The sequence below is a fragment of the Microcebus murinus genome, chromosome 4 (assembly GCF_040939455.1).
Source record: "Microcebus murinus isolate Inina chromosome 4, M.murinus_Inina_mat1.0, whole genome shotgun sequence".
Taxonomy (NCBI): domain Eukaryota; kingdom Metazoa; phylum Chordata; class Mammalia; order Primates; family Cheirogaleidae; genus Microcebus; species Microcebus murinus.
Genome location: NC_134107.1, coordinates 106,924,565 through 106,939,550, shown reverse-complemented (window position 1 = coordinate 106,939,550; position 14,986 = coordinate 106,924,565). Strand labels below are relative to the sequence as shown.

The 14,986-nt window shown below is 49.8% G+C and overlaps 1 protein-coding gene across 2 annotated transcripts in view; it reads left to right on the top strand.

Annotated features, from left to right (window-relative positions):
- Positions 1 to 14,986, top strand: part of OPCML (opioid binding protein/cell adhesion molecule like) — a 1,057,641-nt gene that overhangs the window by 1,029,475 nt on the left and 13,180 nt on the right. Inside the window, exons 5-7 of one of the 2 annotated variants that reach the window (XM_020286783.2) lie at positions 7,232 to 7,366; positions 7,784 to 7,904; positions 8,374 to 8,525. In XM_020286783.2, coding sequence (XP_020142372.2) covers positions 7,232 to 7,366; positions 7,784 to 7,904; positions 8,374 to 8,525 — 408 coding nt within the window. Of the gene's footprint in view, positions 1 to 7,228; positions 7,367 to 7,783; positions 7,905 to 8,373; positions 8,526 to 14,986 lie in introns of both variants that reach the window. The other variant, XM_012739629.2, reaches the window with a different exon arrangement.

Genomic DNA, 14,986 nt, shown 5'->3' with positions numbered 1-14,986 from the left:
AAATCTGGGAGTTGAGAGCAGGCGAGGATGCAATGTATGCAATGTACTGCGGCCCGCACTCCTCGGCTTGATTAAGGAGAGGGAGCCCGAGCTGCTTGTTGCTGGCAGAGTCCTAAGGATTGTCAAGGGGTGGGGTGGGGGGGGCAGGTAGTGTAAAGGGAAGACTGGCACAAAGGGACTGGATCAAATATGAGGAGAAGGAGACAGGAGTTTTGCAGGGACTCCGAGTTTCCAAACCTCTGGCCGTCAGCATAGCGTGAGCACATACTGTATGTTTAGCCCATACCAGCTGCCGTAGAGGTAAAAGAAGCGAAGATGTGGTTTCTGCTCAGGGTGCTTGCAGTTTACACAATGGGATCACTGCTATATGGGAAGAGGAGCAAACAGTACAAGACTCAGGCTGTGTGAGCCAAACCGTGTCACCAGTGGTAACACCATTCCCCAATTCCAAACTCAGGCATGTTTCTGATGTGTCTGTCCTTCAGAAGAAGGAGGTTCTTGTGTCAGGAGGTTTGTGGTGGAGAAGGATGCCAGGAGATGGCTAGGGAGAAGGGAGAAGCCCTTCCTAGCCCTCGGGTTGCTAGAAGGCAGCTTTGCTCCCCCTGGTCCCCTGTCTCCCCCTTGGGAGGCGGGGTGACTAGTGTAATTGGTAAGGTGATTGCTGGGGCACCCCTGGGCCTACTAGACAGACATACAGCTGTCATCTAGGATGAGGGCAGCACTTCTGAGTCTCTGCCCGCTTCCCAAGCCACCTCCGCCTGGGCCAGGGTCCTCTGTACACTGGACTCTGCACCCCACTGCGGCTCCTGCCCTCCGGCCCCACCGTGGAGCGTGTGACAGAGTACCCAAGTCGAGCGAGCCTCCCTTGCAAGCCCGGCTGTCTTCCGCTCACAGGGCGAAAGGCGAGAAGCTCCTGTCAGCCAGACTGCAGTTCGGCTTGACAGCGGTAAAGCGAACGCTTTGATCTGCTCATGGCTCATTTTTACCATGATGTTCTCCTGGCCACGATCCTAGAAGGAGAGAAGGATGAGTGGCAGGGTTGCCCCCACCCCCAAATATCTGACAGCCTCTACCTTGCCTTGCACTCCTCAAGCACAAGGAGCAGTCCGTGTGTGTTGGGGTGGGGGTGTTCAGACAGCGCTAGCTCCTGCCCGTGGCCTTATCTCTCTCCAGAAGTCTGTGGCAGGATGTCCAGCAAATGCACAGCATGCCGGCCAGTCCACGTTTTGATAGCATGGTGTGCTCCTTACAGGGGAAATCCTTGTTTCTTGATAGCTGAATTGCTACCTAGCTTTGGGGAGTGGGCGGCACATGGCTTTCTTCTAAGCGGGATCAAAAATCCCAGCAGTGGCCTAACAGGCCAGAAGCAGGCGCACGATCGCCTGGGCGTTCCGGTCCAACTTCCCAAATTCAGTATTGACGGAGATCTCGGCAGCGGTCTCCTTGCTGGGCAGCAGGAGACTCCTTTTCTTGTTTTCTGCAAAAACACCACCACCTGGGCCAAACGGAGGCCTGGGTGCCCACTCTCTGCCCTCTGCCCAGGGCTGCTTCTGGCCACCCATTTCCCCTCGCACCTTCTTGCTCTTCCGAGCTGGCTTCCCCGCGCCTCTTCCTCTGTGGTTGAAGCCTCGGAAACCCCAGCCCCTCGCACTGCTGCCGTCTCCTCCACAGCAGGGCCGGGCGAGCTCCTCCTGCGTCACTCCTGAGCTGTCCCGGGCAAAAGCGGTGGCCGGTGCCGACATCCAGCCTCACAAACGGCTTCTGTAGGTAGAGCCGCAGCCACACTAGAAGGTGACTTTTAATCACTTCAAAGGAAGAAGCCAGACAGGGATTGCCTCAATCTGAGGATGATTTTTTTTCCCTTTAAATAATGGGAACAGTCTAGCAGAGGGACAGGCTGCCTCCAAAAACTGTCCCTGGGGGTCTTCACAAAGAAGAGAAGGTGCCCTGCCAGGATCGTCTATAACCCAGAAAAGAGGAAGGCTCAAATCTTTGACCGCTCATGGTGCTTCTAACTTTGTAACTCCAAGCAATTGGCTGAGGACGTAGAAGGGAAACTGGATGCAAGATGGTGGCCGAGACAGAGCTGGCTCGGAAGCATGGGGCGTAACGGGAGACAGAAAGGGAAGAAGTGGGCCAGGAAGCCTGCAGCTAGTGCCCCGGATTTCCTGTTTGGTCTCTTCATCCCCAAATGCTTAGGTTTCTTCCAGCCACAATCAATCTTGCTGACCCACTCTACCTTACTTGAGGGATCTAGAAATGAGTAAAAACTGAAACACTGAGCCCAAGATACAGAAAATTATAAACTGCTTTGAGCACTGTGCTCATGAGAGTGCAGCCACCCAAGGCAAAGGCTCTTGTTTTCCACACCCTCTCTCCTCTCCCTGCACCCCTCCGCCACCACAGCGTCCAACACGGCACCTCGCTGCTGCTGGCGTGAGCTCAGTCACTGCGGGTGACAGGGGCGGCAGGTCAGGCAGGGACCCTTCTTCCCCTGAGTCAGTTCCACATATTCCTGTTTCCTAGATGGAGCAGGCCCTGCTCATGATGTCAAGTGTTCTTGGTGTCCCCTGGCTGTGCTATGTGTGTCCCTATAGAAGACACCACCAGTGCCCACAGAACCGCGAGGCTTGCCCACCCCGTCCCCGTGCGTCCTGCCTCTGAGGAGAGACCTCCGTGTGCACTGATGCATGGCCCCACTTCTATCCTTGCAGATCTTACTCTTCCTAATAGGGCAACTAGAACTTACTTTCTTTGAAGTCCTTCCTCAATGGGAAGAAATATCCCCTGTTTATTATGCATTTCTGCCAATGATTCAGAATCTACGTTCTGCTGCATCCAATCGTGTCACCTTGGGACTCCTGAATGCTTAGGGCAGGTTCCTCATGCCCCGGGGGACGGGCTCACTGCCAGCATCTCACTATAGAGCAAAACTGTTGAGAAGACTTGACTTTCTGTTTTCATAGCTTTTGACACAGAAAATAGTATAGTCTTGTAGCATTTTTAAAAGATTTCTTTTGAATGTGTCTTCAGGATCTTCACAGTGGCTCCTGGGCTGCCAGCCTGCCCCACCTCTGTCTTCTCTTCCCCCTTCAGTGCATGCCTCCTCCTCCTCCTCCTCCTTCCGCTCCTGGTCTCCCCACCAGTTTCCTCCCCTTGAATGCCACCGTGAGCAGTTTGACTTCCCGGCAGCCAGCAAAGAGCATTGACACACTGGTTGCCTCTGCCTCTTTCTCTGCAGCGTGGAGCTGGAATTTTCCACTGCAGCTAGAAGGGGAGAGGGCAGGAAAGGGACTTACCCCTGCAGCCTGCTCGGTCTCAGGCATTTAGCAACCTAGATCTGTTCTGCTTTAAATATCTCACCTAGCATTCAAAGCAGTTCAGAAAATAGCATCTAAATCACCTTCACGGAGCCTGAGAGAGAGAGGAGTTTCAACATCCTCCTTCCATTTTTTCAGCAAAGAAATGTGTGTTTGGGGAGGATGCACGTTTTGTCATAAGGGTGTAAACAGTTGATGGGAAAGGAAGCTTCAAGATCCTGATTCTCAGCCTCGAAGTACCCTACGGAGCCCTAAGCTCCAAAAATGGCGTGTCTTTAGGGATGGAGGCTCCCAGGGCTGCCAGCCCAAGGGCACTCGTTCATCATCTTACCAGCTGACCACTTCGTAGACCTGGACAGCTGCAAGTGCGCAAGTAAGCGCGAGCCCACGAGCGCCCTCATGCACCCAAGTGCAGGGCCTGTGGCCTCACTGCTCAGTGTTGGCCCCAAGCCAGCCACAAAGGCAGCACCTGAGCACATGCCAGAAACACAGACCCCACCCCAGTCCAGACCTACTGCATCAGAATGCATGTTTTTAAAAGAAAAAAATCCCTGAGGAATTTATATGCAAATTAAAATCTGGGAAGCACTTACTTTATTGTACAAACTTGACAAAATTCATTTTCTCACTTAATGAGGTAGTATTATCATAACGATCCCCATTTAACATGAAACACACTTTTTCTTTCTTCCTTTTTTGCTGTCGCATAACTGTCCCATAAAAACAGCATTACAGATAGTGCGAAGAAATCCTGCATTCTGGAGAGCGGCTAGCTGTGCAGCAGTGCCTCACGGAAGGCTGGGATCGGTTCTCCTCCTGCAAGTGCACACGGGCCTGCTTTGAGCCACCTCCTCCTGTGTCAGGTGGCATTTGTGGAGGCCACCTTCTCAGGGGCTCTCAGGACATCTGGCTGGTGTCCACCATGCGGCCAACCTGGGTCTCTCCCATTCTCTCCCAGGAAAGGAGCGGCGATCCCGCCTGAAACTCCTGCCAGGCCCTCTGCAGGCTGCTCAGGCGTCTGGCGAAATGCAGTGCGGTGTCACGACTCGTGGCCAATTCTCTGTCGTACATTTTGAAAAAAGAATGGGGTCACAGCCGTAGGAAGCCATGTTCCCCATCCCACCACGTTTGTTCTCTGATGTGTTTGATTTCGTTTTTTGTGTAATCCTTAAAAATGCTTACATTGGTCAACTGGTATTTTTTATTTGCTAGATTTCCTAAAATAAATAATCTCAGAACCCCTTCATCTATAGTGTTGTGTGAGTCTAAGAGAAATGAAGAGAACAACGAGAAGGTGTTTGCATCCCTGTAGTCAACCTTGGGGTGTTAGGATATGAACTAGCCTGGGTAATTTGATGTCTGCTGGGGTAGACAGCTTTGACCCAGCAGTGCCAGCTTGAAGCCCTTGTGAATGTGGCCCTGTCCCAGCCCCCAGGAGGCCCATGCTCTGGAGTGTCTTCCTGGAAATATTCTAAGCTCTCCTGTGATGCCCACGAGCATCTGGGGCCAGCAGCACCATTCAGGAGAGACACTCAGATCTAGGCTGGGAGCGTGGGGGCCATTGTCCCATTTCTCCCCTTCAGGAGCTCTCCCATGCTGCACCTTTCACTTCTCACGTGGGTTCGGCTAGATGTGCCAGTGACTCTGAACCTCACAACTATGAATTCATCCTGGGGCCCTTCCTCACCAGGCCCGGGTCCAGGAAGGCAGCCTGGACCGTGGATTTCCCCCATTGGCCAGTGTAATATTTCCTCCATGGAATTGCATGAGATTGGGCTACTAGTGTGGTGCTGATTTGAGGTGACTTATCTCCCTAGATAGGTTGGTAGCCAGCATGCAGGCACTGATGGTACATCCTGGGTGGGCATGACCTGGGCTAGGGATGGAGGCAGGGAAGGCAGGGGGCTCCAGACAGCAAATAGTCTGGGGAAATGGGCAGGGCAGGGTGGAAGCTCCCCGAGCTTGGACTTGGAGCAAGTCAGGATGCCAAGGCATCTCCCTTGCTACCCCCCACCCACCAGCCCTCCCCCCCAGACCTCCCTGCTCCACACCTGCTGTGGACCCAGATTTGGTTGAATGAGCACCCATTGGATCAGAGTATGCTTCCAAAGGGTTTTGAGGAAAATAATAATTTTTATTGTTCTGAAAACTAATTTGGCCCTAATACTTGGAGCACAAAAAATATATTAGGCTGAAGGCTTGTAAGAAACACGAATGGGCCAGGTGTGGTGGCTCACACCTATAATCCTAGCAATTTGAGAGGCTGAGGCAGGAGGATTGCTTTAGCCCAGGAAGTTGAAGCTGCAGTGGGCTATGATCATGCCACTGTACTCCTGCCTGGGTGACAGAGAGAGATCTCATCTCAGAAAAAAAGAAAGAAAGAAAGAAAGAAAGAAAGAAAGAAAGAAAGAAAGAAAGAAAGAAAGAAAGAAAGAAAGAAAGAAAGAAAGAAAGAAAAGAAATTTTAAAAAAAAGGAAATGCAGATGGCTGGGCCTTTTCCTTGGCCTTCATCTTGGTTTTCAAGGGAGCCCAGTGTGTTGAAGATTCAGAAAATCTGTATTTGAAAAAAGAGAGCCTGTTCTGTTTGCACTGAACCACAAGGAGTAGGATACAGCATGAAATCTTTTGGATTTCATGGAAGACAATTTTTCCACGGACCACGGGGAGAGTGGGGATGGTTTCGGGATGGTTCAAGCACATTACCTTTATTGTGCAAACCTCTCTGCTAATGAAAATCTGCATTTGCAGCTGCTCCCCAGGACTAGCATCACCACCTCAGCTCCACCTCAGACCATCAGGCATTCGAGTCTCATAAGGAGTGGGCAACCTAGGTCCCTCGCATGTGCAGTTTACATAGAGTTCCTGCTTCTATGAGAATCTAATGCCCCCGCTGATCTGACAGGAGGCGGGGCTCAGGTGGTGATGCGAGTGATGGGGAACAGCTGTAAATACAGATGAAGCTTCGCTCTCACTTGCATGCCACTCACCTCCAGCTGTGTGGCCCACTTGCCAGCAGGCCGGGGACCAGTACTAGTCCATGGCCTGGGGGTTGGGCACCGCAGGGGTACAGGATAAGGTAGAGGGACCAGATGGTTGCAACAGCAAGGACTGGTGGCTTGGAAACAATGTAGATTTTGAAGTCCCAGAATATTTTGCACCATTAATTTCAAGTTTTACAAGTACCTAAGAGCGAATCCACCAGAGTTCTCCACAGTCAGGTATTAAATCCATGAGGCTGTTCTAGTAACTGCAGATCCAGCCTTTGTGGCAATAACTTTTATTTTATGTTGGCAAATATTTGCTGAGCACCTGTTAAGTCACAGTCAGGAGGTCCTTCCTCATTCCCTCATTCCTTCCCCACCTTCCCCACCACAGGTGGAAATTGCACCAGCTGGTTTGCATTTATTTATATTAAAGTATAAAATGTTTACTTATTGTGCTACAAGTAGTTAGTATTTGTATTCTGTATATGAAGGCATTTCTAAATGGTGAAGAATTAAGATGATGTCAATAGTAACATATCCTAAATTTATTTTATATTTTATTATATTATTGATCATGGCAATTCTCTTTCAAAATATCAAAGTTTAGTAATGTGCTGGGGTATTTATCATGTACTTAGTTAATCCTCATAATAATCATATAAGAATAATGATATCTCTTTCTTACCAAATGACTTTGACAAAAGTCAAAGTGATGAGGCCAAAAATACATGATCCAAGACTCAAGCAGAGTTTCTCCCTTCATTTACCGTACTTCTTGGCCGACACGGTGACTTTGACTAGCTGTTCAAACCCCATTATCTCAGCCTTACCTATCCCTTCTCCTAAATCTCTAGACGTGAACACAGTTCTGTTCCTGGCGTCACAGTTTCTTGATTGTTTCCTTTCTGTTTGTTTTCTCCCAGAAGGCCAGGGCTTTGTCAGTGAGGATGAATACCTGGAAATCTCCGACATTAAACGGGACCAGTCCGGGGAGTATGAATGCAGCGCCTTGAATGACGTGGCCGCCCCGGACGTGCGGAAAGTGAAAGTCACTGTCAACTGTGAGTTGCCCTCGGCCAGGGAGTTCCAGGGGAGAAGGGGGGTGTGGGGATTAAGGGGACAAGCTGGTGACGGCAGCGCCATTTTCGGAAAGGCCCGAGTTGCTGCCAACAGGAAGATACTTTGTCAGATTGCTTTGCCCCGCCATTGCCTCCAGTGCCTTTGTCCTCGGAGTCTTCCTGTGCCTTCAGAGCTTTTGGTGAGTGGAGAGAATTGTTAACTTAGAATTGCTTTGAAGGCCTGCAGAAGATGTCGGGGTAAATGCAATATCTTTAGGCAGCTTCTTTTCCTAAAGATAAAATAAATGGTTATTTTCTGGGGACAAAGGGTTGTCACAAGACATCCATTTACAGAGTAAGTGGCTGAATATGTCCTTCATCTCTTTCACGGGATCACCTACATGCTGGGTTTTCCCACAGATCCTCCCTACATATCAAAAGCCAAGAACACGGGCGTGTCGGTGGGTCAGAAGGGCACCCTCAGCTGCGAGGCCTCCGCGGTCCCCATGGCGGAATTCCAGTGGTTCAAGGAGGATGCCAGGTACCTTGGAATGGGACGAAGGGGCTCTGAAGGATCATCCCCCACAGGGAAGGGGGAGGATGAAGTAAAAGGGGAAGATATGGCAAAAGAAGCATGCACCGCAGCCTCCTTTGTAACAGAATGTCCTTGTAGAACCAGAAAAAAAATGGAGGAAGCTGAGAACTGAACAAAATGAACTGACCTTTGTCGGAATCTGGGATTAGCTGTAGACATGTCTGTCTTCAGCGACTGGAAGCAGCGAGTGTAGTCTGTTGGGCATGGCGGTTCTGCACTTCCTCCTGAGGGAGGCTGTGGTACTTAGGGTTTGCGTTAGAGGGACTGGGTTACTCAGAGAAGAGGGTTTTGCGAGGAGGAGGAGGAGGGTCTCCTTGTAGGATTACTCTGTGCTGTCTTTGGGTCGCCCCAGTGCCCTCTGCCTGCGGCTCCAGTGTGAGTGCAGAACCAGACTGCGGTGCCTTCTCTGTTGCAGGTTAGCCACCGGCCTGGACGGAGTGCGGATTGAGAATAAAGGCCACATGTCCACTCTGACGTTCTTCAATGTTTCAGAAAAGGATTATGGGAACTATACCTGTGTGGCCACAAACAAGCTTGGGAACACCAACGCCAGCATCACATTGTATGGTGAGTGCAGGACGCCTGGATGCAGGGGCTCCGTCACCTGTGGGAGCCGGCGGGACCCCGGAGGGAGGAAGGCACGAACTGCCTGGCCTGTGTCCATCCATCCTGCTCAACCCACCGCCCTTAGATAAGAAGTACTTCTCCCTGCCGTTCCCCTGGCATGCGATGCAGTGCAGTTTGCTGGGTAATTAATATCTCCTGGTCATTGAAAGGCAGGGTTTGCCCTTACGAAAGGAGTGGGCCAATTTACGAATCAAGTTGAATGGGGGTTGCATAAAGAAGATAGACCCATGGGTCAGATCAATTGTAGTACTATCTAAAGTTCTTTGGGGACAAATGAGATATTATTTTAGCACGCCTTCCATAGTAAGAATCTATGATTCTAGAGGTTATATGCATAGGTTTAAGCCAACTCAACTGCTGCCGGCATGATTCTCATGTGGATCACATGTCATGTTCTCATTCATTGGAAGAATGGAGCAGCAGTCTGAGACCTCATCAGATGATTGTTCTATCCACAACCAGAGCACCAAACCTCTCAGTAGGTCTTTCCCTCCCATATGGGTGGAGAGGTCCCAGGAGCCGTGGTTGGCCCCTTAGCAGCACTGACCTCGCCCTCGCTTCAGCTTCCCACACTGCTATGTCATGTCCTTGTGCAACATGTCACACCAGGGGCTGAGGCCAGCTTGTTGTGATATTTTATGTGTGTGTGTGTTTGTTTACTTGCCGAGGTCTAGTTGGAGGGAAGCATCTGATGAGCAGGATGAAGAGGTATCCCCTTTTCCACATGCACCTCAGACCCTGAACAAGCTTCAGCATTGACATGAACTAAACTTTGTCCACCAACCATCTGAAATGTGTGATCTATGTCTTTTGTTTCCTCTCTGCATTGTGTGTGCATTGTGCTGTGTGTGTCTTAGAAATAAGCCCCTCATCAGCAGTGGCAGGTGGGTACAGCATGTTCCTTCCTTCCTCTGCCTGCCTGAATGCCTGTGCTTTTGAATTTCAGCCTACTTCAAAGATAGGCTTGCCTGCTTCACCTCCCTGATTTATTTCTCTGTAGTGCATAGACTTCAAGGGGCTTGGTTTGCACTGTTTAGGTAGCAAGCATGTAGAATATGATGGCTTTCACATGCACACTTATAGAATGTCATTGTAGGTTTCAGGGGAAGGAGCTTTTGCCCCCAAAACAATAAACTTCTACTTGGTTGCCTTTAAAAAGGATGAACATTCTGCTATTTCTGCACACGGCAATACCAAGAGCAACCCGGCCCAGAGATCAAATGGATTATTAGATGACTGTCTCCGTGGAGAAGTCACCCTAGTATGAATGTTTTATTCTTTTAGCCCAAGGCAAAGAGGGCTAATGACTAGTTCTAAAATTTTATTTTAAGATAGAAGTACTTGGGGTCATTATTCATAATGGTAATATCTACTATTTACCAAATGTTTACTGGTTTCTAGGCATCATGTCATGCTTTGCAAGACAGGTTATTAACCCCATTTTATAGATAAGTAGAAGGAGGACCAACGAGCTTGAATAACACTGAAGTCCATATAGCTAATAGACGCGCGCGCGCACACACACACACACACACACACACACACACACTCCCTCATGCATTTAGATGAAGCAGCAGCTGGTGCTCAGCTCTGCTTCCAGAGGGGGAAGACACCCAGCCCTACTATTCTAAGACGTCAATCTCAGCCACATGCAAAGTGATGACATTTGAATTTTCTGGACCTGGAATCAGCTCTGCAACTGTCACTTTTCATAGCTCCTGACCCAGGACACTCACAGACATATAGCCCTGCCCACATTCTGCTGCCTGGGAACACCCATCCCTTGGTTGATAGAACTGGGAGGAAAGGGTGGGATGAGGTGCCACCCTGCCACTGACCTGCCATTACCCCCTGGTTAGTGGGGTTGGCAGTGCAGGACATACAGCCGATAGAAGGGCCTAGGACTGACAACCATGTGACCCTTCCTGTCCCTCTCTGCCATTAACTAAAGAAAGAAGTGTGACATAGTGACAGAAGTGTACACCAAGACTGCCTTAGTCTGCTCAAGTTCCCATCACAAAATACCAGATTGGATTACCTAAACAACAGACATTTATTATTTCACAGTTCTGGAGTCTGGTAGTCCAAGATGCAGGTTTTGGTCAATTCAGTTTTGGGGAGTGCCCGATTCCTGGCTGTGGATAGCCGCTATTTTCTCACGTGGCCTTTCTCCTGAGTGCTCATGGGGAGAAAGAAAGAGAGAGAGGGAGTCTAGCATCTCTTTTGGTAAGGACACTAATTATATTGACTCAAGGCCCCACCCTTATGACCTCATTTAACCTTACTTATCTCCTTATAGTTTCCAACTGCAAGTACAGCCATACCGGGGCTTAGGGCTTCATCATAAGCGTTTGGTATGGGGGAAGCAACTGAGTCCATAGCAAAGACATAGATTCACATCCCAATTCAAGCACATGTCAGTCACTTAAACTCGCTGAGCTTCCTTTCCTCGTATATGCTATTGCCATGTTAACACCTCCCTTGAAAAGCTGGCGAGAGGATTGAATAAGGTCATCCATGTAAATAGTCCCATAAATGCTGCGTTCAGATGTGTGACTTTGACAACAAAGGCTGCAAGCCTCAGTGTACTTGGCTGAATGGGATGACATTTCCTGGCCTGCTAACATAAGAGTGTCGTGAATTATCAATAAGATGGCCATCAAAGTGGTATGACTTGTGTACACGCCAGGTACTCTGATTCCTACTGGCACCTGCCAGCACTTGTTGTGACATGGCCCATCCCCTCCCCCTTCCCTCTACGTGCCCGCCAGAGTCAGGCTCCAGTGGACTGCCTTCCTGTCCTCCAGTGTGCCCTGCACCCTGTCCTCCAGTGTGCCCTGCGCCCTGTCACCACGGCACCCACCCACCCCAGTGATTCTCCCTACCTCGCCTCACCTGGTCAGCGCCCACTCGCCTCTCAGCATCCCTTCCTGCAGGACGCCTTTCCTGACCTCTCCGAGTAGATCAGCTCACCCACTGTGCGTCCTCTCACACCTCCTTTCTGGCTGCCACGCTCGTGCAGTGCACTGATGAGCGTTCATTTAGCAAATACGCGTTCAGGACCTGTTGCAAGCCAGGCACTGTCCTAAGTGATAAGGAGACAGCAGTGGCTCAACAGATAGACTGCTAGCTTCTATAGACTTTACCTTCTCATTGCAACTTTGCTTTTGTTCTATTTATTTAGTTTGCTTCATTAGAGTGTTTCTTCCTCCTTAGCCAGTGAGCTCCATGAACACAGGGACCATGTCTTGTTCGACACCTAGGCCCTAGGTAGGGGTCCACACACACAGCAGCTGGCCAGCAAAACTTTGAGGAATGGACGGATGCAGGAATACACGTGGAGACGGAAGGTGATATTGGTGATACCCACAGTTCAGCCACCAGGAATTGAAAAGTGAGGGAATAGAGTAAGGGACACTGTGTCTCAGAGGGTCCTGGAGGCCAGGCTGTGCTGCTCACTGGCTGAATGGCTTTGAGAAAGTCAATCTCAGTGGAGCTTGTCTTTTTTTTTTTTTTTAAGATCAGTTGAAGGCATTCTGATTAGATGTTTTCTGTGGTACCCACAAAGCCTAGTTCTGTGATACTATGAGTGGCAGTAGCTTCAGCCCAGGGTCAGAGTGCTAGCTAGTGTCCAGTGACCTGCCCTTTCTGCTGGCCATGAATGCTCTTCCTAGTGCCCAATGCCCCCATAATTATGGCTAATAATTACCTACCACTTGCTGTACATGGGGCCACTAGGCTAAGTGCTTTACATGTTTATCTCCCCTAGTAACTCTATGAAGTAAGCACTATATTTATCCCAATTTTACACACAGGAAATTGAGAAGTTAGCTCAAATCACACTGGCTTATCTGTGCTTGAGCTGGGATTTGAACCTATGGTCTCCAATTCCAGTGCCTGAGTGCTTTGCTCCGATTTCAGTCCAACTTACAATGCTTGGTAAACCATCATGGATATTGTGGACAACCTTCTCAATAAAGCCTCCTATCAACAGTTGGTCTGCTTGAACCCATCTCCCACACCAATGTCCCCAATTCTAGCTTTCTACCTCTAAGCTCATTCTTTTAAAGGGCAATTTTTTTTTTTTTTTACATTTCCAATCCCTAGACTCATACTTTCCAAACACATGCACCCCATCTGGGGGGTGTGTTTGTGCTTATGCTCACAGATTGTTGTCAGTCTGTGTTTTGAGAACCCCCTTTGACTCTGCCCCTGTGACCCTTCACAGCATGCCTCTCTCTCACACACACCTCTTTGGAATATTTCCACGCCTACATGCAAAGAACAAAGAAAAATGGGATAAAAGCAATTTCAAAAGAATACAGAAGACAAAGACCATGGAGACAATGGGTTGGTGAATGGGTTGGAACAGGAAATGATTAGGAGACATGTGAGAGACTGCATGGTGGGTGGGTGGTCTTCAAAGATGAACGGGTGGTTGGCATTGATGGGAAAAGCTTCTTCCTCATCACACCGGTTGCCTTCCCCTCCCAGAGCCACAAGGACAGGGTGGGCACTTGGCAGAGCTCCAACTGAGCAGCATGTTAGACCACCCACTGTCCCCAGCCCCAGGGGACTGCAGCGGCAGGAGGCGGAGCAGAGCCCAACACCCCCCACAGCTCAGAGCACAGACAAAGCCATGACTGTGCTGCCTGGTTGTAAGAGTTTATTTAAAGCGAATTGCATAGTTAATTGTGTTTTAAAAATATAAATAATGGAAGTGAAAATAACATAGAAATAAGGTATTCATCAAAATCTGGAAAAAAATAAATAAGATAAAAATCCAGAATGAGAGGAACACACAACTTATTTCCAGCTTTCCGAGGCTCTGTTCTGAATTTGAGAAACAGTAAGAAAATAGGGTGAGGGACAGAAAGCAATCGTCTGTAACCTTGGACATGGTGGCAAGCGCCCTGCGCTGTTGGAAAGCAGCTTGCTCCACGTTTCCGTTAGCTTTATGAGTGGATGCGGCCATTTGAAGGCCCACCTGGAGCCCTGGCGCCTTGAAGCCTTGCCAGGCCTGCGTGCAGGGGTGGCGGGGCTCAGCTTGCTGGCCGCAGCTCTGTCCCTGGAGGAGGTCATTCGCTTCCTCTCAACTTGCCAGCCCACGTTGCCTGCTCTGGGCCTTGAGCAAGAGACCCCATCCCCCGTCCTTAGCCTGCAGAGAGGGAAGATTCTGGACTTGATTACATCCTGCGCCGCAGAGAGCGCGATGCGCTTAATGAGGCATATAAACGCCTGGATTACTGGAACTGGCAGGGGAAAGGGACAGAGAAGGCAAACAAAGCCAAAAAGGAGGGGGGATGCTGCAGAGAGAAAAACAGATTTCTCACATTTTATCTGTGAAATTGGAGCGACACAAATTAGTTACATTAAGAGTTAAGTATCAGGCGTAGGGACAATTCATAGGAATCTTGTCACTGCAAGTGAAAAAGGCAAAATACTCCAGTTAAGGCAACATCTGGGCTCTGGGTTTCCTGAGGCAAAGCCTCAGCCCCCTCGGAGCAGCCTGGGCTGCAGACAACCTCGGTGGCTCCTGGAAGCCATGAGCACAGAATCTGTATCTTCCTCTGCTAATGGCCATTTCTCCAGAATAAATACACCCGTCACACCGGCTCTGTGAACCTGGTCTCCTCCAGCCAGAGCCTGCGCCAACCCGCTGCTCTCATCCTCTGCTGCACGACTGGCCTCCCTGCGCCCCACCAGTGCCCGTGGGCAGAGCCGTCCACGCCCACGTCCCACAACACCTGCCTCCACCTTCACCTGCCAACCCTTTGTTAAGGCATCCTAACAAACACACCTTTCCCCAGGGGGCTCCTGCTGGGACACGAAGAGTGGGCACAAGGGATGGAGGATGCTCTGCAGTACGCCCTCCACGCACCATCCCATGCCTGCTCTTCCCTTCACCCCCACGCCTCTGAAAGGTTCAGCCAGCATTGTCCCCACTTCCTCACGAGCCCACTGATGCCTCAGCCTACTGCTATATCTCCTTCTAGCAGCCCCTCCTCTCAGTGCCAGGCTCCTTGTACCCTCATGCCCCACTTCCGGCTTCTGTGCTCAGGTGGTGACTTTCTTCTTACCTTCCTATCTCAGTCCCCTTCTGGCTCCTCTATCACCTGCTCCAGCAGTCCCCCAAGGAGTAGGGTTCCAGAAAGAGGAAAAGGGGTCCTCCATATCTTTAAGCATCATACAGAGCAGTGTTTCTTGGCCTGCTTTAGATTTCTTTAGGATGCTTTAAAAATGCAGATTCATAAGCCTTGCCCTAGTCCCATTGAATCAAAATCTCTAGGGAAGGTCCTGAGAATGTGCTTTTTAAGCAAGCTCTCCCAGGGAATCTTACCCACACTGAAGATTGATGGCCTCTGAGCACTAGTCTGATCTCTCCTGCATCTGTATCTTTA